This window comes from Typopeltis vanoorti, chromosome 6, assembly GCF_054136105.1.
Source record: "Typopeltis vanoorti isolate ZY-2024b chromosome 6, IOZ_Tvanoo_1.0, whole genome shotgun sequence".
NCBI lineage: Eukaryota > Metazoa > Arthropoda > Arachnida > Uropygi > Thelyphonidae > Typopeltis > Typopeltis vanoorti.
In genome coordinates, this window is record NC_143554.1 from 14,636,498 (window position 1) to 14,660,228 (window position 23,731).

A 23,731-nucleotide genomic window follows, 5' to 3' on the forward strand; every position below is an offset into this window, starting at 1 on the left:
GGGGCAATGGACTCATACCAGGCAATGAAATTCATTTATCAGCTAAAGACAATTATATACATCCATGCCCATGGCAAGTTCAAACCTACAGTCTACTGGTTAGAGAGGGAATATACTAACCTCTCAGCCAACCATGCTGGAAATTTGCTTTTATATAAAATTATCTTTCTGAGCAGTCAATTTCTTAATTCCTCAATTCCAAAATCGATGCCAATTAAAGCTAATTTAAAGCTAAATTAATCTCCTAATTTAGCTTTAAAGCTTTTAAGCCCACACCAGAAACTCTTCATCCTTGTTCCAGACACTTCTGCCATTATTATACAAGAACTGCAAAATCACAAGTACCGTTGAATCTTTTAATGAGCATCTCAATCGGAATTAAGACCTGAGAAACTGCATTCTGGATTCTAATCTTCTCAATCTTACATGCGCTTATTTCAAAGGAGCCCACACAAACATGGTAACTGTATCTTCCATAACAGCTTTAATTTTCATGATTTTACACATCCATTATTTACTAAAGAAACTTTCTCCACACGCCTAACTCAAAATCCATTCAAGTGCAATTCATCAGTCATCCAAGTCTTCTTGTCTATCAGATTCATTCCAAATGTATCTAAAAACTTTAGACTTAGTATTCATCCTATACAATATATGCAATGATCATTTCCAATTATGGCTTTTCTTCTCAATTCACTGCTATCATACCTTGGCAAGAGACTTACTAACTTCACTTCATTACCCTTCTTTTTCACTTCCTCCAGTAATTTTTTCAAATCCTCTTAACAATCCATTTTTGTAAACTTTTTCCACTTTATCATCCAGAGCATTTAAACATACGGTGATACACCTTTTTCCTTCTTGAATATGAAAAATATATGACTTCTGCATTGATTTAATCTTGGTATCTTCTGATGAGTAGCTCCCACTGATGAGACCTCAGTAAAGGTTAAACTGGTCTAGGTAGTGACCCTTCCAATAATGTTTTTACATTACAGAATATTAAAGTAACTGATGTGAAGTCAACACTATATACAATTAGACTAGTGAAATTACTTCATGCTTATGTTTGCACTTGGGTATAGGATTAAAGCAAGAATATAATTACTCATCAAGTATAATATTCCATCCATTTCACATTTTAAATCATTCATTATAGCCAAAATTAACTACTACTTTTTTTTATCTCTCCTTTTTTGAAATCTACTCACATTAGTTTTAATCTTTTCATCAGGAAAGCATGATTTAGTAATGTTCTCAAAAAGCATCCTCTCCTATCATAGAATTGCCAAAAATATTGTCTCCTCAGAATGTTTTTTTTTATTTGTAAATATTATCCTACTTTTCATTCCTACCTCTCCTTTTTTAATCTTCTCTGCCATACTGCTTGCATTTTTCTTCATCCTTCAAATCTAAGCTCACACTTCTACCTATAAAGGCATCTGCATAAGCATGCTGTCACTCATCATTGCTCCCTCACAATTCTCATGGGTTCACATCAGATGTCATTCTTCCCCAGGTTTCTCTTCTGTTTTTTTTAATCTCTTCTTAAGTACCAGGAATACTCAGAAGAAAAATTCTTTTGTAATTCTCACATTTAGCAACTTAAATCACCTAAAATTCAACTTGAACCTTCTGAATTATTTATAAGGTAGCCACTGTAAATTAGATTTCTAACAGCTTTTTTGCTGCCTCCACTACTGAAATGTACACATTCCTACATTCCACCTGAATATATTATATAAAGTGCTAAAACAGTACTACTTTCACATCAATGTTCATTTAACTTTTGAAAGTAATTACCAAAGAATCTTCATAACTAATGGATGAATTTGGAGAAATATTGTTGAGAGGACATTAGTAATGATGTAACTTTTTCATGTAATACTATCATAATAATCCATACCAAGAAGGTACATGTCAATAATTTGCTGATAATCTAATTATCCTTGTCTTCAATTTTTTATATCATCTTTATCATTTGTGATTAATTAATTTGACAGAATCATTTTCTCCAAATATTTCTAAACATTTTTCAATAGCCTAAAGAACCTTTTGCAATCTGTGATAGTTATCTTCTATAAAGACAAGAAATGTATAGGCAACTGGCTTAATGAGCAAGAGGAAATTGATTACAAGATTATTTTAATTATAGTAATGCAGACTGGAATATAGAGATAAGATCTTTGAAAAAGAATAATGAGTTTTTTGATTTCTCGAGGGATATATGTGAAACTACAATCCCAGTTATTATTGGGGGGGGGGGATGGGAGCTATAGTATGAAAAGAGAAACTGGACAAAAAGGAGACAAATACTCATGGGCATTAATCGAGAGCTACATGATAACAGTTGTGGTTTTATCAGTACAAGGACAGCAAAGGTTATACAATCTACTGAGAACAGCAATGTCTGAGTGGAATACCTCATGCAGGAATAAAATGGATGGATGAAGGGAATAAACTGCAATCTGAAAAAAGAAGGTTTTATGATGGTAGCACAGGATGAACAGGAGTAATAATCAGCTACATTAGGAGTAGTATAAATAGCAGGCCAGGAAGGTGATTCAATTGTAAGGACAACAAAAGTGCAGCATGAGCAGAAATGTGGCAAGTAAAGAAAGAATGATGTTAATAGATGAAAACGGTAAATTGGTAATTGCTGCAGAGGATATAGTAGAAGTATTCAATGAGCAGTCTAAGAGAATATTTTATCCTGAATGCGATATCATAAGGAACTTAAATATAGAAGGTATAATGGAGGACTGATAATGCAAGAGCACTAAATAAGACAGTAGGACTTGATGACATACCACCGTGAGCCTTAAAGGAATGTTCCAGGAAGTTAATAATACCTTGGCAGACCTGTTTAACAAGTCTTGCAACAGAGCAAGTCCCCATGGAGGGGAGTAAAATTGTTCCACTATATAAAACTCTCAGGTTGTGGTTAAAGTCATGGAAAGGAAGGTGAGGGTTAGGATTCAGAAATGGGTTGATAACAATGGTATTCTCTGTGATGCAGTATTCAATATTCTCTGTGATAGTCAGCATGGATTTGTTAAAGGGACGTCACGTTTTAACAATATGGTTATGTATAACATGGTGACAAACTCTTTGGACATGGTAATATAATTTTTCAAAGGACTTTAGAAAATCTAAGTACACTATAGCTGATAAATAAATGTGGAACTAAGACAGGTTGAACAATAGACTGTTCTGTTGCATACGTGACTCCATGTATGACTGACTGTCAAACAGGTAATAGGGATTGTTTATGGAGGAGTGGTATAGTGATAAAGGAAGGTCAGAGTTATAAAAAGTAACAAAGAGAAAAAATGAGTCAAAACATTAAACTAGCTTTATACAGATGTTTAAACAAATTTTAACTTATAATCTGAGAGCTGGGTTAAAAGTATAAAAAGTTGATCAAAGGCTAGAAACCACAGATAAGAGTAATGAAAAAAAAAAAAAAATGAAGAAGAAGAAAGGTGCAAACAGGTGCCCTCGATCGCAGAAATGAATGAAAAATGAAGATATCAGAAAGCAGCCTGATAATGTTAACGTTAAAAAAAATGTGCTAAAACAGAAATGGATAGTAAAGGTCAGTAAAACATGTATTTGATGCCAGGATGACAAGAAAAACACACAGCGGAAGATCAAAATCTTGATCGATTGATAAATTGCATTCAGAAGCTAAAATATCAGATCTGAAAATCCTAGAATCCTGACAAACACTGCTGATAGGAGATCGGTAATAATTTAAACTTGATCATCCAGTACCACTATAAGATACTGTACATCCCTAGATGATACATATCAAGAATTCAACGATATTGACATGTTAATGTTATTTATGCACATTTTCTTATTTATATTAAACATTCCATATTTAAAATATGCATTAGCTTAGAGGTTACAAAAAATTTTGCCTTTTATTTTGTTAACATAATTTTCTGGGGTTCTATTTATCTGCAAGATGCCAAATTTCAAAACACAGGTCTATGCCTAACTTAAATAAATTGATAACTATCTAATTAAATTGTTACTTTTTTTTTTTAAAGTCAAATTTTTACTTACTACTTGTTCATCATTTTCTTGTTCAATGACTGCAGAATGAGAAAAATCTGATTCCAATTTTGAGTAAAGTGTACTATGCATTGTCTTAAAAAAAAATAATAAATTGAACTAACTAATACAACAAATTTGTAACAATTCAATGAAATTATTTTAGTAACAGCATTATTTTTATAGAGTTTCAGAAAAGATTTAACCCCTCAAATAAACAACAAAGGAAATATTTGAACAGCAATATATGTGTAATATATATTATTAAACTAAGGAGTAAACTATAATAGAACTATATTTACTATATTTCTGATGTGGTGCAAATTAACCATGCAGTGTTTGCCAGTGCAGTGTACCTAGCTTAAGTAAACTAAAAAGTTAGAATTCTTGGAAACTCAGAACACATTAATTTAGGAGTATTACCATGGGACTACCAGGAGTTACATATGTTGGTAATAGTGATCTGCAGACCAGATAGTTTTTCCATGTTACTTCAGGTGTCCAATAAACAAGTTGTCATCTCACAATTAACACTGTCCACATATAGCACTGTGCATGTGTGTAAAGGAAATTAATAAAAAAGTTTGAGGATCATCACTATTTACAAACTTTCTTAAATAATGATGTTACATAGCAGGATTAGAAATCAACCATAGGTATCAAAATGGAGTTTACCAATGTGAATGGTTCTACCAAGACCAAAATTTTATCGTAATCAATTTTCTGATATATATACCCTTAGAGAGAATAAAGCTAATATAACAATACTGAATGATTGAGGTTGCATTATTACTAATCTCCTATCGACAATTTTCTCCAAATTAGGCTATTACTTGTCAGTACTCCAATATTGTCATATTCTAATATTTCAGTCTTCTAGGGCACTTCTGACTGAATCAATCAACCTAGAACTTGGTTTTTCTCTGAGTCTTTTTCCTGCCATCTTGCCATCCAAAAAGCTATTTTGCTAACCTCTCCTCTCAGATTCCATTTAAGCGACCATCACCTTAGATTAGCCCTGCTCACGCATTCTTGAATGCTAACAGTGTCAAGCTCCTTACTATAATATTTTCATTTTTAATTAATTTATTGCATTCTCAGCTGACAAAAGAAGCAGGCAAACGAATGAAGAACGCCACCCACTATTCAGCCAGATCACAATGCCCCAAAGACTAAGATCCTGACATAGCTTCCTAGCAACTGTTGAACCACCTAAAAACCCTCCAGAGACAAGACTTCAACAATGGCTCGCACTATACCCTGAGAATAATACGGGTATTCCAACAGCAGAACATCTTCCAGGTGGTGCCCACTTGGACTGGAATACTTGGAAAAGTGCCTCAACAGACTACAAACATCAGGACGCTGCAAACAAAACCTCATCAAATAGGGCCACCTCACTGGACCAGATAAGTGTGAGTGTGGGACAACCTAGTCCATGGAACACCTTCTTTCTCCCCCCCAACTTCAATCACCTTGCACAAAAGAGGACCTTATATCCTGCACAGAAAGAGTAGTTGATTGTGCAAGATACTGGAGGAACATCTGATCATATTTATTGTATATAACTTATGTATAGCTTTTTTTCCCTTCATATATTACTTATTATTCCCTGTATAATTTACCTACTAAATTTAAGCTGGTCTCATTTGTAATGTATCCTAATATGTTGTAAATAATGTTCTACCAATTGCTTACTACTGTACCACTTGTGTTTGGATACAAAATAATAAATTTATTTATTTAGCATTTGGTGGGGGAGGGATTACCAGAAATTGACAAATAAAACTATATAAATACTGAAAGCTCATTTAACCAATCAATGGCACTATCTGGAAATATATACAAGTTCCTGAGACTTCCAGGGAAGGAGTGGGGGGGGGGAGGGCAGTCATCAGTGATATTATGCATAGTCTACACAACACCACTAACATAAACACATAAACAGATAACTGTGAAATTTCCCACAAATGTAGTAAGTGGGAACAATGCCCTTGTCCAGTCCTGAATAATTAGCTGGTTCCAGAGATGTCAAGGTATATTGAAACCTGAAGATATGATAATTGAATATGTAATCACATACTTGTTTGAAATTTGATCCAGAGTCTTCTCAACCAGTCCTGGGGAACATCATCTGGTATTTCCACAAACTAAATGAGAGATCTGGAAGTGAGGTGGCAAGCTGAAGGTGGAGAGATATCTTGATGTATAGGAAGGTACATGTTATTTCTGATTTTATTTATTTCTTTGATGGTAGCTTCTTCTCTTCTGAAGCATGAAGGAGTGATATGGGAAGAACATGTACCCATAAGAGAGGAGTAGATCTCAAGGTACCAGAGATGGTCCTTGTTGTTATGATAAGCTGTGTGTGTCCACATAAACAGCTTATCATAACAACAAAAACCATCTCTTCGTTGTGGAGTATTGTTTGCCAGTTTGGATTCAATGTCAGACAATACACCATAATGAAGACTAGAGCCAGGGTTTGTCTTCTAAGAATTCAGGCATAACAACCCCAAGTTGTGCCTGCAAACTTGTTTATAATGTTATTCCTGACAGATATCTTTAAATTAGTTTCTTCCAAATGGTTTTGGTATGTTAGATTATGGTCAAGTGCAGTGGCATCTGGTGTAAGTTTAAGTGGGGGTGCTGTCTATACAAAATAATAATATATTTTTTATTTTGTATAGGCAGCACCCCCATTAAAAATTTCACGAACGAAACGAAAGTAACATGGGTTATTTTCCTGGATTAGTCATTCTGCAGAAGTTTACTTTAGTTTTCTATGAATATTCTGGTTATTTAGGTGGAAAGGTGAAACAACAGTTTTGCTGGGGTTAGTAGTCAGTCCCCTTCAAGGTAATTCTGCAGTGAGCTCAGATCTTTGCTCAGTTTTTCCTCAAGGAGGCCTTGAAAAGCTGTCTTGGGTGGTAATTGCTATGTTAATAGCATAGATAAACTTTCAACTAGCTGTCTGAGGGATGTCACTTGTGTACAGGTTGAATAGATCTGGGGCAAGGCCATATCCTTGCAGCAATCCATCCTGTAGGATAAATGCTCTTTTGTGAATTCAGATGGATTCAGGCAGCTAATTTTTCTCCTAACTCTCATATCTGTGGCCTCTAATCTTTGATCAAGTGTTTTATTTCTACCCAACTCACAGATCCATAACTTAAAAAAACCAATGCTAGTTTAGTGTTTTGGCTAATTCCTCTCTTATTCCATATAAATTTATTCAAGTATGGTTAAATGGTACGAGTAAATTTATTTATCTGCACCATTCAAGCTGTGCTTATTTTGTTGTCTATTTCCATAGTTAATTTGCCATATTCACTAAAACTGTGTATAATTAGCTGAAATATGTTCCTGCATGCTTTCATCATTTTTGTCTTTTTATTGCTGATTTTCATGCCAAATTTGTTATAGATGTTACTCAATTTGGTCAAAGAACCTTGCTTTGTTTAACAGTCTTTCAAAGTTATTACAAAGTTATATCTCCATAGTTCAACTGGAAGAACGATGATACATTTTGCCCTTCAATCGGAAAAGGCCTGAGTCTGATTCTCATCATCAAGAGAGGAATCTTTATATGGGTTTTTTTCAGTTGAAGGTTGAAGGTGAGTTAGCTGATCCCATAAAGAGGTAGCAGGGTTTTCTTCCAAAAACTCAGGTTTTTCATCCTGCATACAGACAAATCGGCCTTGAGAACACACACAATTTACAGACAAAAATACTAGTGGTGACAGTGGACAGTAGGACGATGCTGTAGATAATGATGATAGTGGCAGTTTGGTTTGGTTGGTAATCGTGGTGGAGACAGAGTCGTAGAAGTAGGTGCTCTCCCTTGATGAGTCCTTGGAGTCCTTGAGGTATCATATAATAATAATTACTCCAGGCATCTAGAATATCCTTATCTTTTTCATTTTACCTTTATTGACTTTACTTCCTTTTACAGTATTCTTTCTTCCACTTCTAAGCTTTATCAACAGCCTACAGAACATTTTGCCACCTTCCTGTTATTTATCTTCTACACATAACGACCACTGAATAAGAAAACTTTATGCAAATGCATGTAAAAGTTACTTACACAGCATATATACAAAATACCTGATAACATGCATCACATCACCTCATATTCTAGGCAACTATTTAGGAATGCTGCTGGTCAGTAATGTCAGCAGTAATGATCACAATGGGAAAAACAAAGGACCTTTCAGTAATGGATGAAGGGATAATTGTGGGTGCCCATCTGGCCAGAGTCATAATTTTGAAAACAGCAAAGCTTATCCTGGTTTCTCAATAGGCAAGATATCCAGTGGAAAAATATCCCACATCACTGGTCTGAGAGACATAACTGTGGTCCTAAGATAGTCTGTCAGGAACAAGATTGTCATTGTCTGAGAAGGTTCTTGCAGACAAACAAAAGTTCCTGTGTGTAGCATTTAATGAAGATTGTTCCCTATCCATAACTCACTAAATTACATGCAGGGAATTGAAGAGGTTCGGTATATTGGCAGTCCCATGTACCTATACAGAAACCACTGATTTCCAAAGAACCAGAAAGTTTGTCTACAGCGGTGTTGAGAACACCATGACTGGACACTAGAAGACTGAAAAAATGTCATCTGGTCTGAAAAGTCACAGTACACCTTATTCTGTTCTGATGGTAGACACAGAGTTTGGTGAGAACCCCATGAAGCAATGAACCCAGCTTGCCTTATAAACACAACTCAAGGTTCTGAAGATGATATCACAATGTGGGGTATGTTCTGTTAATATAGAACGGATCCTCTCATATTACCGAAAGCGTTTTCCAAGTAATATCTGAACATCGTTGCTGGTCAAATTCATCCTACAATATTCACTTTTTATCCAGCAGGAGATGTTTGTTTCATGGACAACAATGCTAATGTCCATTGTGCAAGAATTTTCAGCAGTTGTTTAGCAACTTCCACCATCTTCCTCGGCCACCACAAAGACCGGGTCTGAACCCCACTGAAAATGTATGGGACATTTTAGAAAAACAGATCCAGGAGCAAAGTCCTCTTCTGTCAAATCTTAGCTGATTACAGGACTGTCTGGTGAATGCCTGCTTTGTTGTAGATGTAATCCAATACCTTGCAGAATCTATGCCATACTGAATATGTGCTGTAATTTGAGCTAAAGGAGGTTCAATATGGTAGTAAATAAAAGTTTCTAATTCAGTAGCAGTATGTGTATATTCTTACCTAAGGCTTCCCTATGACTTTTGTTTAGCTAGTTTTACACATAGCTTAGCTCTCTCACATTTTTCACTATATTCTTCTAGTTCATCTGCAAGTTATTTGCTAGGAACTTTTGTATGCTTTCTTCTTTTCCAGATAAAAGTTATATTTATTACTCATTTATTTAAAAGAATACACAGAATTCAATAAGTGGCTCTGTCATCTGTCTCTTACAATAACAACTGTAGATGTAATTACACATAAATATAAAAAAATGGTTATATACATTTATTCTGTTATTAAAAATGCATGAATTACAACAGAACTAAAATTTTGAAATACGATAAATACTTCTTGGGATAGAGCTGACTACTACCAGGCGGAAAGAGGAAAGACCATCAGATATTGTGACTAGCTGCGAATGACCAATAAGCAGTCCCGGACCAGCAGTGGCAACACTACCAGGATGTGATGGGTCAGTGAGTAACATCATTGATCCTACAACAGTGTTGTGCAAAAGCAAGTACAAAGCTGCCTAAAGCTTGAGCAAAAATTGGAAAAAAATCGAAACTGATTTAGCTTATTTAATGGCAGGACCACTACCTAGTTCCTAAAAGTACCCTGCAGCATCTGCAACCGGTCAGGGGTGGCTGCAAAAGGCATCGATACCTCATATTAGAGGCAGCCTCTATCCACAGAGAGAAATAGTGCTCTCAGGTCTTCATCCTATAAGGAGCTATGCAGCAGAGGAATGGCAAGCTGGGTGCATTAATTACCTATAACCTCTATGGATACCAGAATAGAACAGACTAGAGACAACACCACCATGTCCAAGGAAGTGTGATTGCTTCAAGATCACAAGACGCAGTTGAGAAATTTGCTGTGTGGTCAGCACAAAATACATCTTATCTCCTAATTCTAAATATAAGAGTCCTAGCCAAAACAGGAGAACTCAAATTAATGGAGAAAGAATTGGAAAATATTAGCTAGATATTGTAGGTCTCTCTGAAACACACTGGCCAGGAGAAGGATCAATAAAAAAATTAAAAGAAATGGAATAATGTTTTACTCAAGAAGAGATGACAATATACATAGAGAGGGTGTTTCCATATTAATTAAAAACAACTTAATCAACTCCATAACATCTGTAGAACGACAAGGGCCAAGAATAATTGCCATAAGAATAAAAGGGAAAGAAAAAGGAGTCTAATACAAAATAATTCAGATATATGCCCCAGATTAATCACATGGAGGTGAAGATATAGAAAGCTTCTATCACCATCTAGAAGACCAAATTAACAAATCAAGTAGAAAAGACATTTTAATAGTGATGGGGGATTTCGATGCCAAGAATGGAATACACACCAGAGACATCATAGATGTAATGGGCAAATTTGATGTGGATGAAAGGAATGAAAGAGGAGAAAGACTCCTTGAATTTTGCAAACAAAATAACCTGTATGTCACCAACATCGTTTTCTTCCATAAACCTTCACATATGTTCACACGGACCTTACTAGATGGATTAACCAAAAACTGCAATGACTATATACTAATCAGAAAAAAATGAAATTATTTGTTCAAAATGTAAGAATATTGAAAAAAAAAAACAGATTTTGACTCTGATTATGAAATCTTAGCAGCAAAAATTAAATTAAAATTCAAGAACATTCCTAAGACCCATAAAAAAATAGACCTATACAAACTCAAAGACAAAGCTGCACAAAACAAATTTGAAAAAGCAACAGAACCTGAGATAAGCCAAGTGACCGATTGTTTGCCGATGCCTCAACTGTAATGAGAGTGAAATGGAAAGCTATTGTGTGTAAGAAAATGTAGAATTTAAAATATTAATTCTAGATAATGCTCCAGGTCACCCATCTTATATCGGTGATCTTCACCAAGTTCAAGGTCATGTTTCTCCCTCCAAACACTACTTCATTGATCCAACCGATTGATCAGGGATTCCTGCAGTGTTCAAGACTTATTATCTATGGAAAACTTTTTCACAAGCCATTTCTGCTACTGAAGGAAACGACCAGACTCTCATACAATTCTAAAAAGCATTCAATATTTATCATGCTATTAAAAAAATTGCTGTTTGGGACGAAATGATCTCTCAAAGTATGAATGGCATGTGGAAAAGACATTAAAAAGATTTGTGCACGATTTTGGACATTTTGAAAAAAAAATTAACACTTTTGTAAATTGAGTGAATAAATAATGGGCCTAGCAAACAATCTGAATCTTGAAGTGAATGATGACGATATAGTTCAACTCATAAAAAGTGCCCCTGGGAGTACAATGTGTGTGTTGCAAAAGAGGAAGGAAAAAACAAAGGTTACACCAGAAAAGCTACAGCCTGGTCCTTCGTATAGGGAAGATAGTGAAGATGTGATTGTGGAGGAAAATGTTGGTGATTCTTCTCATGTTACTGCCATTATAATGGCAGTAATGCACAGTACAGTTTTATAATAAGTTTTAAAAATTAAAACAACAGTATACTTATTACTGTTAAGTCCATAACTGATATAACTCTGTTGATTTAATGTATCGACTTACATCCTGCTGGATAGAATGGAACCCCGACATAAGTCGAGGGATGACTGGATAGGGGAGTAGACAAAGAAATGTGTGCAAAAGCTGGCATAATGATTCGGACGGTGCATAAATCAATTAAAGCAAAAATAACTCATTATATTCTTTCATTCTGGTATGTATAATAAGTATTTTTGCTTATTAAATAAAGCAAATTTAACAGTTATTGAAGTATGTGCCCTCAAAGAAGGAAAAGAAGAAGAAAATGATGACTTACAAACAGTTACAAGAAATAAATGAAAAATTAAATAAAACAAATAATATAATTATAGCTGGAGATCTTAATGCCAGAATAGGAAGGAAAAAATAATAATAACACAAAAAAATTTTGAGAACAGTGAACAAAAAATGGAAAATGATTCATTGATTATATAACATATAATAATTTAAAAATAATGAATACATTCTACAAACATAAAAATATACATCATGTGCAAGAGGACAAACATCACTAATAGACTACTTTATAGCAAATGAAGAAGTAGCAAACCTCTTCCTGGATGTTAAAGTCAGGAGAGAGCTAGAAATAGATACAGATCATTATTTAGTGCAGGCAAAATTAAGATTTCCAAACTGGTTACAAAAAATACGAAAAAATAAACAAACTAGAGAAACAAAATCTAATTACAAAGTAAGACTATTAAATGATTTAAGCATAAGAAATTTATACCAACAGAGGATTAATAACTACTTAAAAAAATACAAGAAAATTAAGATATTGAAAAAAAAAAAAAATGGAATAATATAAAATAAATTATTACATCAGCAGCATATAAAAGTCTAGGAATACACAAAAAAATATCATAAAAATAAAAAAATTACATATATGGGACAATGAAATAAAAACAATAATTGAATAAGAAAACTCTAAGATAGAAATCAAAGAGTTTCATGCCGAATATAGCAAACTATAAAAGTTCAGAGAGTCCAAGTGTGAGCAAACACTTGAGTGGTACAATACCAGGCAACTCGTTGTAAAGGTGGATAAAGTTATGATCGCTATTCTTAGTATTTGCCCTAATGTAAAACTTGTCCCCTAGACCAGGGGTGTTCAACCCGTCGATCACGATCGAGAGCGGAGTGATTTTTGGTCAATTTCTTGTGTATTTCTCCTTACTTACAAATTTAATTAAAACTGAAAACATCATATTTTATTTACCATTATTTTTAATTCACTTCAAGTGTATTGCTATTGTTTATTTATTTTTTGTTAAAATTGTCAAATCAGTAATTTTCTTATAAGTCCGGGTAAATGAATTAATTTGGATCATTGGAAGTCAAACAGCGAGCCGAGTGAATACGATTATAAGCAAAGTGTAAAAACTCGATTGTAGCTTAAATATTAAATATTCCAAAGCACATTACATCGATTTTTTACTTAGGTTAAGTCCCATGCTAATATTGTAAAAAAATAAACTTTGTCTCGGTATAGTTTTTATTAGATGTTTTTATAAATAACTCTTTTGAAGCTAACTGTATATACTGCTTTAATAAAAATATGTTAGAGTGTTAAAAACAAAGGCAATGTTTTTGTCGCCGAAGCTGTACATGGCACCATTAGAAAGATTTTATTGAAACTTGTATCAGAAAGGCTTGCAGGCTCTAAGTGTAAACATCTCCGAAGTCAGTCAGAAAGAGTTCAAACAACTTTCCAATGGCCGGCAACTTACAATCAAAAGAAAGCGGAGGGGAACAAAAGGTGTGCCGAACTTGAAACTTAAGATGAAAGACTCATACCGATTCTTTGGGGATTGTCAAACATTCATGCAAGGTCTCCGAGGAGGCCTAATAAAAAGGGACTGAAGCAAGTAGAAAGGGTCGCGGTTCCAGATTTGCTGTCAGAGAGGAGGTTGAAAATATTGCGAGGTCCAAACAGTGCCAAATTACACATTAACTTTTTTTTTTTTTTTTTTTTTTTTTTTTTAATCAGCCAGCATTTCCTGTAACTTGTGAGTTTGTAATCAATCTGTTATTTTTTCTAACTTTGGTTTTCCAAAATAGAGAAATAAATATTTTATTTCAATATATCTTTTTGTTGTATTAAAATATTTTGTATTAAAATAATTAAAAGTGATAAATAAATTTTTATATACACAAATAAAGTTTTCAGATGTGTATTTTTTTTAGTTATTTATTTGTGCGTAATTAGATATCAGGTGGGGGAACGTGATCTATATAAGATAGTAGATCGCCGAATAACTTTTTATAGAAAAGTAGCTTGCGTAGCAAAAAAGGTTGAACACCACTTCCCTAGGAGATGTATGTTGTTTTAGATTAAGGGAGCTAGGTCACTACCCAGCCCGGTTTCAACCATTATTAAGGTCTCATCAGTGAGTAGGCAGACCAAATAATATAGTGATAATAGCTTTAATACTTTATGGTACGAGTTGTCAAAAAGGTGCACAGAAATTGATGAAATAAAGAGCCAAAAGGCTTCATTTCGGCATTGTTAAAATTATTTAAATTAAGGTAATATTTTATCCCACATTACTTCAAACCCGAAAAAGAAAACTCTAAGATAGAAATCAGAGTTTCATTCCAAGGAAAGAGCACTTTGCAAGAATATATCATCCAGGTGGTGACACTGCAGAAATGAATGAACTAATAGATTATACGGGAATTGTGGTGAATGAAGTGGAGGTGAGTAGTCTATTGCAAAACCTCAAGGTTAATACATCTGTGGGATTGGATGATATACCAGCTCATGTCGTACGTGAAGCAGCTAAAGAATTGTCAGTACCCTTGACCATTTTGTTTAATTTGAGTCTCGGGTCTGGGTTAGTCCCGAAGGGGTGGAAAGAGGGGAAAATAGTTCCAATGCATAAAGGAGGTTACAAGACTGCTGTTGTAAATTACCGACCGATTAGCATATCAGGAATCTTTGTCAAGGTCTTGGAGAAATTAGTCAAGAAAAGAATACAGAATTGGATAGATGAAAATGGAATATTGTATGGGGGGACAACATGGTTTTGTGATGGGTAGATCATGCCTCAGTAACTTGCTCACGTTTTATAACACAGTGACAGCTGAACTGGATAAGGGTAATGGCTTTACAGTGATTCTACTGGACCATGCCAAGGCCTTTGACACGATACCACATGGAACTCTAATCAGTAAACTGGAGCAGATAGGGATGGATATAGGGTTGGTGAGATAGATAGGAGGGTGGCTGATGGAGAGATACCAGAGAGTGGTTTATTCACGAGTTGAGTCCAAAAGACGGCTTGTGAGTAGTGGTGGCCGCAGGCTTGTTTTTGGACCACTACTTTTCAGTTTGTTCATCAGTGACATAGGAAAGGATCTGAGAGGAAGTGTTCACTTGTTTGCTGATGATGCAAAGTTGGGTAGAGCAATTGTGAGTGCACAGAATGTCAAAATTTTGCAGGATGATTTGGATAGTTTGGAGGACTGGGCTGGGGGAAAAATAGATGTCAATTTAATCTGGCAAAGTGTAAGGTAATGCATTTTGGGGTGAAAAGATTAGCAGCAGTATATCACATTGGTGGAATTGTACTCTAGGAGATTGATGAGGCCAAGGATTTGGGGGTGTTGGTGGATAGGGAATTGAAGTTTAGGGGGCACATTGCAAAAGTGGCTAAATCAGTTCATCAAATCACTTGGCTTCTGAAAAAAAAATACTTTAACAAGCAGAGACAAACAAGTTATTGTTCCTCTGTATCGAGCCTTGATAAGACCCCATCTAGAACTACGGTGTCCATATATGGGTGCCAGGGTTTCTTCTTGATGGGGAGGAGGTGGAGAGGATTTACAAATAAGCATGCGGAGTTTCATGCTTATTTGTAAAGGAGCGTAATTCTGATTTTGCATCACTCCTTGTTGACGATGCATGGTTATCAACACTATCCTATCTTTCCTCCATTTTTTCGAAATTAAATGAACTAAATCTCTTCCTTCAGGGAAATTCTTTAACTGTTCTTGATGCCTAGGACGAAATAAAGGCATTCGAGAAAAAACTGGTTTTATGGATTAATTATGTAAAAGACAGACAATCTGCACCTCTTCCAACATTGGAATCCTTTTTTGTGGAAAATGATATTTTTGTTCATTCTGAGTTTCTGGTAAGGGTTTATGACCATCTCAAAAATCTGAAACGGAATTTTGAAACACATTTTCCGAATAACTTTTATAAGAAATTGCTGTGGGCTTGCAGTCACAAGAGCGACCTTTCAATATTGAAAAAAGAACATTTAATTGAGCTTTCAAGTGACAGTGGACTTAAAATGAAATTCTGTGATCTTAGTTTTGCTCGATTTTGGATCTTGTCTTCAGTGAGAAGTGAATTTCCCAAATTATCTGAAGAAGCACTGAAAATCGTCATGCAGTTTTCTAAAATTATCCTTGTGAGAAAGGATTTTCATCGCTCCTTCAAATAACAACAAAATACAGAAATCATCTTAGTATGTGCCGATCTTCGACTGAAGTTGACCAATATTGAGCCAGATATCCAGCAACTCTTCACGGGCCGAGAAGCTCAGCCATCTCATCAAAAGTAAATATTAACATAATTATATCATATTATTTATTTGTTTAATAAAAATTAAAACTTTGTTCAATGATGATACACTTTTAATCGTTTACTTCCAATTTAATTAATTATGTTTCCATATGTATTCAAAATAGACTTTCAGATTTATTATGTTATAAATGGCACAGTTTTTCCAAAATGTTGGTAATTCCTACATAGGTTTTTAAAAAAAATTACAGAAAGTCAAAATGATGGAGAGAGAAATAAATTAAAACACTTTGTTTATTTTTGAAGTAAAACTTTAATTCCAGCATTCTAAAATGTTATGGTAAGATTTCTTAAACCCAAAAAAGTGCAGCCCGGGGCAGATCCCACCCCCTCCAGCTACGCCTCTATAACTTAGTGGTCCGTAGAATTATTTTAGGCATTTTACTGGTCCTTGGGCTTAGAAAGGTTGAGAAACGCTGTCTTAGATAATAGAAATATAAGATCTAATAATGTTGGAGTCTTGACAAGTAACAGGCTGATTTGGAGGAAGATTGTAGATAGGAAGTTAGTAATGATGTAAATTTTTCATGTAGTACTATCATATCCTGTACACCCCTTGAGGGTACATGGCAGGAATATGATGATGTTGATCTTTGAAAAGATAATACTAACACAAAAAAAATTACGCCAAAAACTTGCAAAATGCTTTAAATTATATAATAACAAAGAATTAAAGGGCAACCTAAATAAAATAAAAATGGTAAATCAGCAGGAGATGGGATCAACTTCAAACTATAAATTTGCTGGAAAAAATTTTTTTATCTGAGATTATTAAAATTTTTAAATAAAATATATACAAATGGACAAATATCAATATAATGGAATACAAGTATAATAACACCTATATTTAAAAAGGGGGAGATAAAAAAAAACTTGTTAATGACAGAGGTATTAGTTTATTGAATACATGCTACAAAATATATAGTAGAATACTTAATGAAAAATTCAAAATATACAGTGAAAAAATATTATTAGAATAATAAAATGGATTAAGAAAAGGATGCTCTGCAATGAACAGTTTTTTTTTTGTTTGTTTGTTTAAAACTACTTACAGAGAAAAGAAAATCATTTATTTTAGAAACTCAGCGTTTGTTAATAGATTATGAAAAAGCATTTGACAAAAGTAGAAAGATATATAATATTTGATATATTACAAAGAATAAATATATCTAATATTTTACTACTTGCAATATTGAATATATACAAAAATAATAAAATAAAAATAAATGAAAAAATGTCTGAAAAACAATCTATAACCAAGGAGTAAGACAGGGATGCCCTCTATCTCATATGAAACACTTTTTAATATTTATATTAATGAAATACAGTGGAACACCTTAAATAATTCAGGTATAGAAATTTCCTGGAATAACAAAATAAATACACTAGTATTTGCAGATCATCAGGTAATAATATCAGATGAGGAAGACAATCTACAAAGAGCAATATATAATTTAATTACAGTAGAACATTTTGGAATGAAAACATCCATAGACAAAACTAAAACAATGGCATTTTGTGGACAAACTCCAGTTAGAAGTAAAATAGTTATTAACAATTAAGTAAAACAGATAAATACTTTCAATTATCTTGGATGTGAAATATCATATGAAGGAGATAAAGACAAAAGTAAAAACTTCAAAATTTTTACAGATTATAGACCTGATAAATAGAACACTCAATCCAAATATTCCAGAAAAAGTAACACGCTTGAACATATACAATACTTTAGCAGTGCCAACATTATTATATGGCAGCGGAATTTGGGCAATAAACATACAACATAAAAAAAAATAAAAACAAGTGAAATGAGATTCGTGAGAAGAACTGCAAAATACACATTATTAGACAAAAAAAATGAACAAAGACATTTAAAAGAACTAAAAATAAAATCAATAAAAGAAAAACTAAAAAATTACAAACAAAATTGGATAGAACATGTAAACTGAATGGACAACACCCGATATCCAAAACAATTAATAAAATATAAACCAATTGGAAAGAGAAGGTCAGGTAGACCTCAAAAGAGGATATTAAATGGATAGATGAATCCACAGGAATGGATAGATGGAAATGGGATACTGTATGAGAGGGAGGACAGCATGGTTCTGTGAAGGTAGGTCATACCTCAGTAATTTCTTCACGTTTTATAATACAGTGACTGCTGAGTTGGATAAAGGTAATGGGTTTACAATGATACTGCTGGACTTTGCAAAGGCCTACGACAGGATACCACACTGAATAAACTGCAGCACATGGGGTTGGATATAGAGTTGGTGAGATGGATAGGAGGGTGGTTGATGGAGAGATATCAGAGAGTGGTCAGGAATAGAATCCAAAAGAAGGCCTGTGACTAGTGGCATGCTGCAAGGTTATGTTCTTGGACCTCTACTGTTTAATTTGGTCATTAACGATATAGGAAAGGATCTGAGAGGAACTGTTCAGTTATTTGCCGTTGATGCAAAGTTGGGTAGAGCAATATTTAATACACATGGTGTCAAAATTTTGCAGAATGATTTGGATAGATTGGAAGACTGGGCATAGGAAAATGGATGTCAGCTTAATGTGGCAAAGTGTAAGGTTATGCATTTTGGGGTGAAAAGACTACTTATTGTATACCACATTGGTGGAACTGAACTCCATGAAATTGACGAATCCAGACACTTGGGAGTGTTAGTGGACAGGGAGTTAAAGTTTTGGGGGGGGGGCATAGCAAAAGTAGCTAAAGCAGCTCATCAGATTACTTTGTTACTGAAGAATACTTTGACGAGCAGAGATAAGCATGTTATTGTTCCTCTTTATTGAGCCTTGATAAGAACCCATCTTGACTACTCTGTGCATATCTGGGCACCAAGGTTTCTTGGTGATAAGGAAGAGGTGAAGAGGATCCAGAGGCAAGTGACCAAGATGGTAGTAGGTCTATGGAATGAACCTTACGAGAACAGGTTGAAGATTTGTGGGTTAGAGAAACTGGTTGATAGGCAGAAAAGGGGTGATATGATTTAGACAAAAAAAATTACTGAGAGATTTTTACAAGAGTAATTCAGAGGAAATTGTTTAGAACAGGTGTGTTGGTGGGAGAACTAGCCACCGTCCATGGAAACTGAGTAAGAGCGTAGTTAGCAAGGGTGTTAGAACTAGGTTTCTTGCTTGGAGAGTGGTGAATGAGTGGAATAGATTGCCAGAGTCTGTTGTAGGAGCCATGACCGTGAATGAGTTCAAAGCAAAGTATGACAGATACTGCACAAATGTTGGATAGATCTTGACATGATGTTTAGGGCCTCCCTCGATGAGCCTAAGGACTCCTTGTAGTTGCCCATAATAATAAGATTGGAACAGACCAATATAGTTTATATCTGTAATTAGCATTATGATGATGATGAAAACCAAAATATTGCAGAATATTAATACTGCATTAAAATTTTATATAAATCAATACAATTTATTTCTGATAAATCTACGTACATGATATAATTTACTTATCTAATGTCTTTCTTTTAATGGTGTCAGCTCCTCACCAAATTGCACTGTTTATTGCCATCTGTTTAACAAGGAAAAATAAATAAACATAAGTATATATTAGTATAACTCACACCAAATGATACTAAATATGATTCAATTGCAAATCATAAAAACATTTTGTCAGTCCTATTTAATACAAAATAAAATTAAATAAAAAATAACACAGTAAAAGTAAGTATTGTGAATGAATTTAAAATGTGGTATGAATAGGAATGCTCCAGTTCCTGTTCATACATTTTAAATTCAAGTATAGTGCTTTCTCACCACACTCGGATAACAGTTATCCTCTTCATGCAAAAATTTATTCATCACTTCCTTGCAAGGACAGCTCTCATTCATTTATCCCATTCTATAAGAAAAATCTTCTTCCTAGCTATTTATTAAGTTCCTTGCCATAACTTGTCACAAACTGATTACCAATTTTTTCTCCTACCTACTAAACATTCTCTGCAGTTACACTCATTTATGTCAATCCATAAGTGAAGACATCAAATTTCCATCAGCAAATCTTAAAATACTATTAAATATGAAATACTGCTAATATCATTTCTGATCATTATATGTAAAGATGAGGTGTTAGCAGATGTTATGAGAGAAGAAAACTGGATGTTTTGGGCTTGAATGAGACAAAGTGTTAAAAACAAGAAAGGATAGCAAGTTTTATTTTGGAAAGGAGCTAATGACCAGTCAAAAATGGTTGGTTTTATCATCAGTAAAAGAGTAAATGACAGATAATGGAAAATAAATCACACATATTCTGGGTATATGCACCACAAGGTCTAGATATGGAGAAAAGACATTATTTGAGGAGCACGCAGAAGGAATCAATCAAAATCAGAGTTTAATAACCTCAGAAGATCTTAAGAATGCACAGGCTGGATAGGAGAAAATTTTGGGGCCATTTGGTTTTGGTCAAAGAAATCACGAAGGACAAAACTTATTAAATTTCTGATTAGAAATTATGACATTGGGATGGGGTTTAACTAGTGATATGCAGCTGTTTGCCGATGACGCAAAACTGGAAGGGAAAATGCAGAGTCAAGCAACCTTACAGGACTTGAATAGATTGCATGAATGGGCAAGTAAGTGGAACTATCAGTTCAATGTTACAAAGTGTAAATTTTGAAATTTGGTAAGCAAAGATGGGATGCAAAATATATATTGGTTGGAAAAACTTTAAAGGAGGTAGAGGAGATGACAGATCTGGGAGTGGTGATGGACAAGGACCTGAAATTCAGGAGCCACATTGCACAAGCTGTGAAGACATCACATCAGATAATGGCAATGATGAAGAGGACCCTAACATGCAGAAACAAAGATAATATGATGTTATTGTATAAGGTCCTTCAGTCCTCATATGGATTATTGTGCACAGATTTGGTCTTCGGGTTTTCATGGTGATGAAGATATGTTAGAAAGGGTCTAGAGAAGATTCACAAAGGTGCTCAGTGGTCTTTGAAATGTGTAGTACTAAGACAGATTGAGAGGATGTAAACAAGATATATGAATAGGGATAGGAATATGAAGAGGATGAATAGGAGGAAGAGGTAGGATATGATTGAAATATATAAGGTAGTCAGGAGTTATTATCAGGTTGACAAAGAGGAGATTTTTCACAGACTGCAAGCAGATGTAGAACAAGAGGTCATCACTGAAAATTACATAAGGAGGGTGTGAGCAGAGGAATGAGGAGCTGGTTCTTTGCATTGAAAGTGGTTGGTTAGTGGAATGCATCGCCTGAGTGTGTTGTGAACTGTAGACACATTGAATGAGCATTGTGGGTGATAGTGTGTACCTTCATAATAATAATAATAATCATCAAATTCCTGACATGTACCCTCAAGGGGTGTACAAGATATGATAGTACTACATGAAAAATTTATGTCATTACTAACTTCCTATCTACAATTTTCCTCCAAATCAGTCTGTTACTTGTCAAGACTCCAACATTATCAGATCTTATATTTCTATCATCTAAGACACTTTGAACCGTATCAATCCACCTATATCTTGGTCTTCCTCTGGATCGTTTTTCTGCCAACCTGGCAGAGAACACTTGTTTTGCTAATCTTTCCTCGCCCATTCTGTTTAAGTGACCATACCACCTGAGATTAGCTCTGCTAATGCATTCCTGGATGCTGACAATGTCAAGTTCTTTCCTAATATCCTCGTTTTTAATATGATATTGCCATTGATGCCATCTGTTCACGGCTCTAATCTTTCTCAAGACTCTCATATCTACGGTCTCTAGTCTTTGGTCAAGTGTTCTACTTCTGAGCCAGCTCTCAGATGCATAAGTTAAAACTGGTTTGAACACTGTCATGTATACAGCTAATTTAGTGTTTCGACTAATTTCTCACTTATTCCATATGAATTTATTCAATTGCCTGCCTACCACACCAGCTTTTTTGATTCTGTTGTCTATTTCCATATTTAAATTACCATCTTCACTAAAAACCATGTCTAAGTGGGTGAAATGTTTTACTTGTTCCACAGGTTCTACGTTCATAATGCAGTTGACATTTTCAACAATTGTACCTATTTTCATTGTCATTGTCTTGATGTTGTTGACCTTCATACCATATCTATTACAACAGTTATTCAATTAAGTGAAGGAATCTTGCAGACTTGTAGGGATTTATTTAAAAGTATAACATCATCCACATAAAGTAAAGAGCTGACATTAACATCTCTAATTCTGATATCATGTTTAATACCACTTTCCTTCATAATGTGATCCATACAGATAATAAATACCAGAGGGGATAATATGCATCCTTGTCTCACAGCAGATTTAATATTAAACCATCTTCCTGTACTTCCTTCAATTTAACTGCTGACTTACAACTCAAACAAAGACTAAGTATTACTTGATATAATGCCCGGTTGACACCATATAACTGTAGTGTATTGACAGCTTCTCTCTCTCTCTCTCTCTTGGTACCTTGTCATATGCCTTTTCCAGATCGACAAAACTTAAATACAGATCTTTGTTATATTCCCATGATTTCTCAACTATTTGTCGTAAAGTGAAGATCTGATCCTGACAGCCTCTATTTGGCCTGAATCCAGCTTGTTCTTCACCAAGCTTTTCTTCCACAATTCTTCTGAACCGTTTTTCAAGTATATTTGCATTTACCAGGTACACTGGGTAGAGAAATACCCCTGTAATTCTTACATCCAGTTTTATTTCTTTTATTATATATGAGTACTATGGGAGCTCTACTCCAATCAACAGGAATTCGTCCCTCTGTCCAGGCTTTCTGAACTATGCAGTGCAGCCTCTGTAAGACGTTTATACCACCATATTTCAGCATTTCTGGTCAAATATCATCTACTCCTGCTGCCTTTCCACATTTCAAGCGTTTGATGGCTTTTTCTACTTCAAGTATGGATATGTATTCCTGACTGTATGCTTGTTGAGTGTTTTTTACCACTGTGCTATCACTGCTTGTTTCATTTAGCAATTTTTTGAAGTAATTACTCCATACTTCAAGGATATCTTTTTCTCCTGTTTTCATGTCACCTTTATCATCTCTAACTCCTTTTACAGCACTCTTTCTTCCATTTCTAAGCTTCTTCAACAACCTCCAGAATATTATTATAATTACAGCTATTTTGCCTGCTTCAGTTTAGGAGTGCCCCTGTTTAAATGTCATTGGCTATTTACTCATCGATTCTTAGGGCATTGTAGATGTAAATTTACCAAAAAGTATATGTAGCATAAGAAATAGAAATTTACACATACCTTTTTCTGGGTGTTGCGGCTTTTCCTCTTTCTGCGATGTTGAAAAACTACTGAGTGTGTGGG

The 23,731-nt window shown here is 34.5% G+C and overlaps 1 protein-coding gene across 4 annotated transcripts in view; it reads right to left on the reverse strand.

Annotated features, from left to right (window-relative positions):
* LOC150105306 (polyamine-transporting ATPase 13A3-like) overlaps positions 1–23,731 on the reverse strand; it is a 479,234-nt gene that overhangs the window by 410,593 nt on the left and 44,910 nt on the right. For 3 of the 4 annotated variants that reach the window (XM_090394686.1, XM_090394683.1, XM_090394684.1), the window contains exons 2-3: positions 19,864–19,939; positions 4,075–4,158 (exon numbers count right to left, since the gene is read on the reverse strand). In XM_090394686.1, the coding sequence (XP_090250812.1) occupies positions 4,075–4,155 (81 nt within the window). In that variant the 5' untranslated portion in view covers positions 4,156–4,158; positions 19,864–19,939. Of the gene's footprint in view, positions 1–4,074; positions 4,159–19,863; positions 19,940–23,731 lie in introns of those variants that run through there. The other variant, XM_090394685.1, reaches the window with a different exon arrangement.